Raw genomic sequence first — 7,569 nt, forward strand, 5'->3', positions numbered from 1 at the left:
GCCGGAGTTAAACCACGACAGCGAGTCTTTACGATATATTTCTGAAGTGACCTGTGCGTTAATATTTCCAGATTTGAGTTAATTTACATTTTCTTGCTTGTGTGATTTCTTTGGTGCTGTGAATGCCACAGTACTTCCAAACTTACGCTAATCCTCTTGAAAATCACATTCTGTCTTCTAATTATAATCCTCAGCATGAGCAACTCGGAGATGGGGGCCTACTGGGTCAAGGCTGACAGAGGCCGGAAGGATTAGTTGTACCAGGCGTGCACGCAGTACGTGAGCTCAGTGCGTTGTTATGACCCTCTCTCTTGTGTTTGGTTCCTACAGTGGGGGGCTGGTGTAGCGGGGACGCGATTTCCAGCGTCGAGCGCTATGACCCTCAAACCAATGAGTGGCGGATGGTGGCTTCCATGAGCAAAAGGCGCTGTGGTGTTGGAGTCAGTGTTCTGGATGACCTCCTCTATGCCGTGGGAGGCCACGATGGTTCCTCTTATCTGAACAGTGTAGAAAGGTAGGTCTCCGTTTTGCCAGTGTGCAAAATGTTAACTCAATGTTTAAACCTGAGTGCAGCCTCTTAAAAATGAGTTCACGTTGCCAGCTGTGTTCTTTTTCTGCTGCAAACCTAAAATTCATATTACAAGTTACCTATATTTCCTTGTCCCTTGCATACCCCTTCAATATTGTGTTGGTTTACTGCTGAACTGGGACTCTCTGCATAACAGCTTGTGTCATGTTATCCCCGGCTTAATGAGACGAAATGTACCTTTTGGCATAAGGAAGGAATATGTAAGAGATGGGTCTGGCTATAATTGATGGGAGAAGTGATGATTCTGGTCAACCTTTGCAATTGCTGGTTTTGTTTTTAGCATTGTTGAGGAAGGTGAGGTTACGGTAATCATTTCTTAAATGTCGAGGCAAGGATCCTGGAATTCTATTGCGGAGTGGTAACTAGAGCTTTAAGGAACCTTGTGAACACGTATACAGGAGAAGGAAAACGCATCAATTTTAGACCTGTGAAAGACAAAAGTCAAACAAGCTTTGTCAAGCTGGTGTTTCTGGGAGCCGCGTGTGGTTGTCCCCATGCCTAAAACCCACGTGACTCAAGTGCTCCTAGTACTCCAAATCTCAGCCTTTTATCAAATCCAGTGAGCTATACAAATATCTCCTTTATCCTTGAGCCACCCCTTCTTCCCATGGCTCTCCTAGCATACTCCCAGCTTCCCAAAATCATGTTCCTTGTCTTACATCTCTTGTGTCCTGTATTTTTCTGCTATGCACCGTAATTTCCATGTCTCTGGATTCCCAAGTCCACCTGGTTCATAGAATCATAGAATGGTTTGGGTTGGAAGGAACCTTAAAGATCATCCAGTTCCAACCCCCCTGCCATGGGCAGGGACACCTTCCACTAGACCAGGTTGCTCCAAGCTTCATCCAGCCTGGGCTTGGACACTTCCAGGCATGGGGCATCCATAACCTTCACCTTTTACCTGGAAGTGTGGGTCACAGTGCTGACTGAGTTCTTCTGTGAATTGCAGAGTAACTGGCTGCTGCTCTTTGCATAGATGCAAGTCACCACACGTCAGTCAGTCTCTGGAAACCTCTTCCAAACCTGAACCTTTGATGTTCAGTTTGAATCATACGAAGCTGCAGTTTGAACATCTCTGGAATAACATGTATTTGGATGCATTACATCGCTTCAGGGGTTTTATCCAGCTTACAAATAGCCGTGTTGCAGTTTAAGCTCACGATAGGCAAGTTTCACTGCCATAGTAGTTCCCAAGCACGGGCGAGTCCAAAGCATACCTGGATGAGCAATTTGTGCCGTTTGGTGTGTTTTTCTAGGTATGATCCAAAGACCAATCAGTGGAGCAGCGATGTGGCCCCAACCAGCACCTGCAGGACGAGTGTTGGAGTAGCGGTTCTTGGGGGCTACCTCTACGCTGTGGGTGGCCAGGATGGTGTTTCTTGTCTCAACATTGTGGAAAGGTACTTTTTTTTTTTTAATTTACAAGAAAAGTGGGGCACAAGGAGAAGAGAGTCTCTTAGGAGGTGGAATTGAGGCAGATGAGCTGGGGAGGAGGTAAGTACTGTACAAATCTTAGGGGCATTTTTATTTGGAGAGAACAAGGTCAGTCTTCCTGTCCCTTTGTGAAGATGCCAACACTTCACTAACCTTTGGTGTTTGTTTCTTTTCCTTTTCCAGGTATGATCCCAAAGAAAACAAATGGACTCGAGTGGCTTCCATGAGCACCAGGCGCCTGGGAGTTGCAGTGGCTGTGCTAGGGGGTTTCCTCTACGCTGTGGGAGGCTCTGATGGGACTTCTCCTCTCAATACTGGTATGCCTTTTGCTGTCCCTCACTGCAGTCAGCACTTGTCATTGTCCTGTTTGTCCTTAGTGTCCCCAGGTGGCTGTTGGATAAATCAGTCATCAGTTTGCTGTGTCTTTTTTCCCTTAAGTGTGATTTTTACCATACAGTAGCTGACTCTCTGGGCTTGTGAGCCCCTACTACCTGGTTGTGTGTGGTTTTTCTTTTTCCTTTCTCGATGCTGCATTTGGCAGGGTGTCCTGAATAAAATACTTGGACCATTTGCATAACAGTTGCAAGCACATCTTTTTCCCGTGGTAGCCCTTTTCTGCTGTCGGAAGAAAGGTGCCAAAGGTAAAACTACTGCAAGACTAATACAGGTTGGTGTGTAGCACTGCCAGTTCACTCTTTGGTGAAGATGCTGAGTGTGATTGACTTTGTAGAACTGGAGAGAGAATAGCAAGCCTTCTATACAGGAAAAGTATTAGAGTGAGAGGTAACAAACTGGTTCATCATATTTTTAGTGTGTGGAAATTGCAGTGTCTTTACAGGCTGAGCAATACTTTGGCTGCAGGTTCAAAAGTGCTGACCCCCCCTGCCTGCCAACCCTGTTGTCCAAAGCTGTGTCATTTCTTCTGCAGTGGAACGTTACAATCCCCAGGAGAACCGCTGGCACACGATTGCGCCCATGGGGACGAGGAGGAAGCACCTGGGCTGTGCGGTATACCAAGACATGATATACGCTGTGGGAGGCAGAGATGATACGACAGAGCTCAGCAGTGCCGAGAGATACAACCCTCGAACCAACCAGTGGTCTCCTGTTGTGGCCATGACATCCCGCCGAAGCGGAGTGAGTTTGGTTTGGTTTGCTTGTCTACGCTATACGTCATCGTGTGGTGAGAGCACAGGGTAGGGTGTCGTCGTGTGAGGTTTTCCTCTGTACCTTCGCCTCTCTTCTGCGAGGGAGAAAGGTTTGCAACAAGTCGGAGCTCTTGGGCAAGATTAGAGAATGAAGCGGTGGATGTGTGGGGCTGTAAGCAGCTGTTTCACATGCCTGAGGATGGGGAAATGGAGTCATTTGAGGGTCTTATTAATAGTTTTGGTCCCCTGTATGAGGTCAACTACGTAGGCCTGAAACAGAGGAGTTCTTTTGGTTTTTATCTAGTGAAGTAGCCCTACTTGGGATGAGATACTATTAGAGAAGACTGGTAAAATTAGTAGCTGAGTGTCATCCTGTGACACACTTCGGGTGAATTAGGAGATGAAAATACCTACTTGCCCCGAAGAGCCAGGAAACTGGATATCTATGTGTTTAGATACAAACTTCCAGCTAAGTCTTTTCATTGCCTTGAGAAGAGAGAACAGGGTTTCTGGGGTCGTATGTCAACCTCTCTTCACCGAATCCTGTGAGTATGGGGAGTGACAGCCTGTTCTCATCAACTGCTAATCTTCCTGCTTTCTGCAGGCATGTGAACAAAAGATTAACGTCGTGTTTTTAAGTAGTCATCATGTTTGGGCAGATGCAAATGTTATGAATATTTATCACTGGCTACTGGATTATATAGTAAAGGGTGGGTTAATTCCGTCTGTAGGTTAGTATTTCAGTGCCTGGTGAGGCAAGTGTGAATCATAATTTGAGCAACTAATGCTTTTGGAGGCAGAAAATATGTTTGTATTTCCATCCTTAAAGAATATAGGACACACTCCAACACCCTGCTTTTTAGTTACTGATTAGGTGTTGACTTTTCCTGAGCTGCTTCTGTATTTCCTTTCAGTGGAAACTCCATAACAGGTGCATCTGTACCTGCAGCCCTCCCGAGTTCTAACTTCCTCAAAGCCAAAACAAGGACCATTTTACACTGTGTTCTGGTCATCTTTTCTCTGTTATGTCATGAGATGCTTTCACTGGAAGCAATCTTCCTAGACTACAGAACCGTTTGAGATTGCAGTCATTTTTGTGCTTCAGCAGAAAGGCTGGAGGCCAAGGTGCTCACAGATGGTCCACGCCCCAGCCGAAGAGGAGCAGTCCTGGGCCTTAAGCAAGCATTCCAGCCTGTAGGCTGGTAGATACTCCGGTGTTTGCATGTCACTCCTGGGGAAGAATTTCAGCCCAAGGCATAAATTTTGCCTGATAAAGGCTTAAGTTCTCATCTGTCTATTATCACCAAGCAGGTCTAGTTGTTATAGCTGATAGTAAGGGAAAACACCTGCTTTTTCATTGAGATTCTCTATTTTGAGGTATATATTTAACTTTTTAAGTCTTGTTATTTTTTAGACTGTTTTATTTGTCATCCCCACACCCCCCAAAAACCCTTCTATTGCAGACCGCCTTTTCACCAAGCATGGTTATTAAATCCTTTTCTTAATATTTTAACCCTTCTTTTCAGGACACCCCAGCTAAAGAGCTACTGTCTGCCATGGTTGTTTTGCAGGTTGGCCTGGCAGTGGTGAACGGACAGCTGATGGCAGTGGGGGGTTTTGACGGCACAACGTACTTGAAGACCATCGAGGTGTTTGATCCCGATGCCAACACATGGAGGTAACTTAAGTTTGTGAAATGGTCCAGCAGGCATCTCCAGCTGGAGCTGTCCCAAATCAGAAACATGACAACACCGGGGCTTGGCACTGTGGCTTGTTGGCTGCTAAAAGTGTAACAAAGAGAATCACAAAAACATCCCAACGTGCCATTTAGCTGCAGCATCCTCATGACAGTGACTATTCATGGCAGTTGGGAAACATTTTCCTGCAGATTTCCACTTGAATTCCAGTCATTGACCCCATTTTAAATAAAAAAGGAGCGAGTTTTCCGTAGTTTTCCCACTGAGCATCTCAACCAACACTTAATGAATAGTCACATTGCATCCTTTTGCAGGTAGGAAAGTGGGGTGTAGACAGGCTGTTGAGACCCCAAAGAAAGTAAATGATTTAGGGGACTTGTGTAGCAAGCAGAAGGCATACCAAAACCTAACCTGACTTTTAAGTGCTGCTTTTCAACATAACAAAAGTGGACCGTGCCGAGAGAGTGGTGTCCCCATTGTTTATTTTGGGCTGAATCTCTCCTGCTTCCCAAAGAAACTAAGCTTGCCCTTAACAGAAGGAGCTCTCAGTTGTGATGTAGGATTCAGCCTCCTTGTTTTGTTTTGCTCTCAAGCGGAAGCTCTTAATTTCCAAATCGTTTTGGAGGAGCTGAAACAGAATACTTGGAGCATTCTTTTCCTTTAGATCTGCCAGACAGCAATTAGAGGAATGTAATCTGATTTACAAACAGAGAAACAATATGAAATTGCCAATCGAAAGTATGTACAGAGCAGAAAGGCTCTTTTCCCTATTTCTCTTCTAGTCATAACTACGCCTGAAAGCCGTTGCCTGTGTATTTATTCCCAAATGTAATTAGTATAAAATTTCAAGCCTCTGTCTTCTCTCGTTTGCTGAACGTCTTGCTCTGTGGAGGATATTTTTTTCAGCGTGTGTAGCCCGACTGAGGAACGCTTCTGCTGCAATTCAGGTTTGACAGATTGCATCGGTAGGAGTTGCTTGGAGAACTTGCTTCTCCCGTTTCTGCCAGCCGACTTCAGTGGCACGGCGGGGAATATGCAGCTGGAGTGAGTAGGATGCTGGAGTCTGTAGGGATAAGATTTCCATATGAAATGCAGGCACTGTTTCAGTAGCATATTTTGGAGAAACAGATGGTGCTTGGGATGTGTTACATCTTGGTTGGATTAGCTGAATTTAGACTATTAGAAATATAAAAGAAAGCAGTTGAATTGTGAGTAGCCTTGCTCCTGTATTACCCATGCTGTAGCCCAAGGTCAGCTACAGCCTACACCAGACGAGGGAGAAAGCGAGCGATTGCTCGAGTAGCAGTGAACTGCGGTGCCCGTTTTGAGGCAGGCGTGAGCGCATACAGCTCTTCATCTTGGGCACACGAAGACGACTGCTACCCAGCTTCACGCCATGCTCTGCTGTGAGCAGACGTTAAGGGTGGTGTAACTACGCTCACAAGGGCTGGTTGGCTCTTTAGCTCCGCGAAGGAGCTGTACCGCTGTGACCGGCGCAACCTTGTCGTTGCAGGTTGTATGGTGGGATGAACTATCGGCGGCTGGGAGGAGGAGTAGGCGTTATCAAAATGACACACTGTGAATCCCATATATGGTAAGCATCAAGAGGGAGGGAGACCCCTTGGTTCTGGTTCCGAGGCAGACTGAAGAGACTTGGTGACACTGGACCTCTTTGCAGCTCTGCTCTGAACGGTCTAGAGCCAATGTAACTCTTTGCCGGTGACTCTTTCTATGGAATTACAAAAATGACTTCTGTGAGAGCGTGCCCAATGGGAGACCACGTTGTCAGACTCCAGGGAACCACTGGACAAAAGTAGAAGTGTTGCTTATGTCTGTATTTTTTCTAAATAGTCTACATTTTTGAATAAACCAAACTGTAAACATTACTGTAGCGTAAATGATGCCAACGTAGAGACCGCATACTACGCTGGGAGTCTGGCAAGGAGGAGGGTTTCCCGCTTTCCCTCCTCCTGTGAGCAGTGGATGTGGTGGGCGAAAGAGGAAAGCGATACAGAAAACATTGCTTTTGCCTTATTTACAGAGAGCTTCAAAAAATTAAAAGTACTTGACCTGCAAGGTGCCACCTTTGCACAGAAGCTTTTCTGTGCACAGAGTATATTTATTTTTCCATTTGATTTGTATCATGTATTTCCTTTGTATTGCTCACGGCGATAATTCCAGCTCTTTATAGACACACGTGTGCGTGTATTTTATACATGTATGTGCATGTGTGGCTTGAGTGTTGACAAGCCGGTGGTTAGGGCAGGGCTATGTCCTGCCACCTATTGTGGTTCCAACTCTTGTGGTATGTTTTAGGGTCTCGTAGAGTACAGGGAGAACTGAGGATGGGTGCCCCGAGTATCTTTTTCAATCTTGCTGGAGGCAAGAAATAGAACTGGAACTCTCATCCATCGACTGCATCGGTGAAGTGCCCCAAAACGGTGAGAGTGAAAAGGGTTTCAACTGATGCCTTTTTACTGTACAGCGTATGGTACAAAAGTTCAGCTTTTGTCTCTGCCCTCCCCTGTATATGAACCTGGAAACAACTAGTTGTTGCTTTCTCACAACTACCTTTTTCTTGCGCTGCCTGCTGGTTGTCAGGACTCGCCTGAGGCTGGGGCACAGGTGTCCGTTTGTTCTGACTAGCCCAGATCAACGCTTGCTTCTCAGGTTCTTGATGGAATGAGAGTCAGCTCCTGCT

At 45.9% G+C, this 7,569-nt stretch overlaps 1 protein-coding gene across 1 annotated transcript; it reads left to right on the top strand.

Annotated features, from left to right (window-relative positions):
• Window positions 1–330: 330 nt before the first annotated feature.
• LOC104514867 (kelch-like protein 20) lies at window positions 331–6,577 on the top strand (the record flags this gene model as incomplete). Its single annotated transcript, XM_010158667.1, has 7 exons — window positions 331–514; window positions 1,846–1,989; window positions 2,207–2,340; window positions 2,952–3,160; window positions 4,743–4,849; window positions 6,382–6,462; window positions 6,547–6,577. Coding segments are annotated over 7 exons (890 nt in total), but the record flags the coding sequence as incomplete, so codon positions are not given.
• Between the last annotated feature and the right edge of the window lie 992 nt (window positions 6,578–7,569).

The sequence above is a fragment of the Eurypyga helias genome, unplaced genomic scaffold (assembly GCF_000690775.1).
Source record: "Eurypyga helias isolate BGI_N326 unplaced genomic scaffold, ASM69077v1 scaffold48649, whole genome shotgun sequence".
In the NCBI taxonomy this organism is placed as follows: Eukaryota; Metazoa; Chordata; class Aves; order Eurypygiformes; family Eurypygidae; genus Eurypyga; species Eurypyga helias.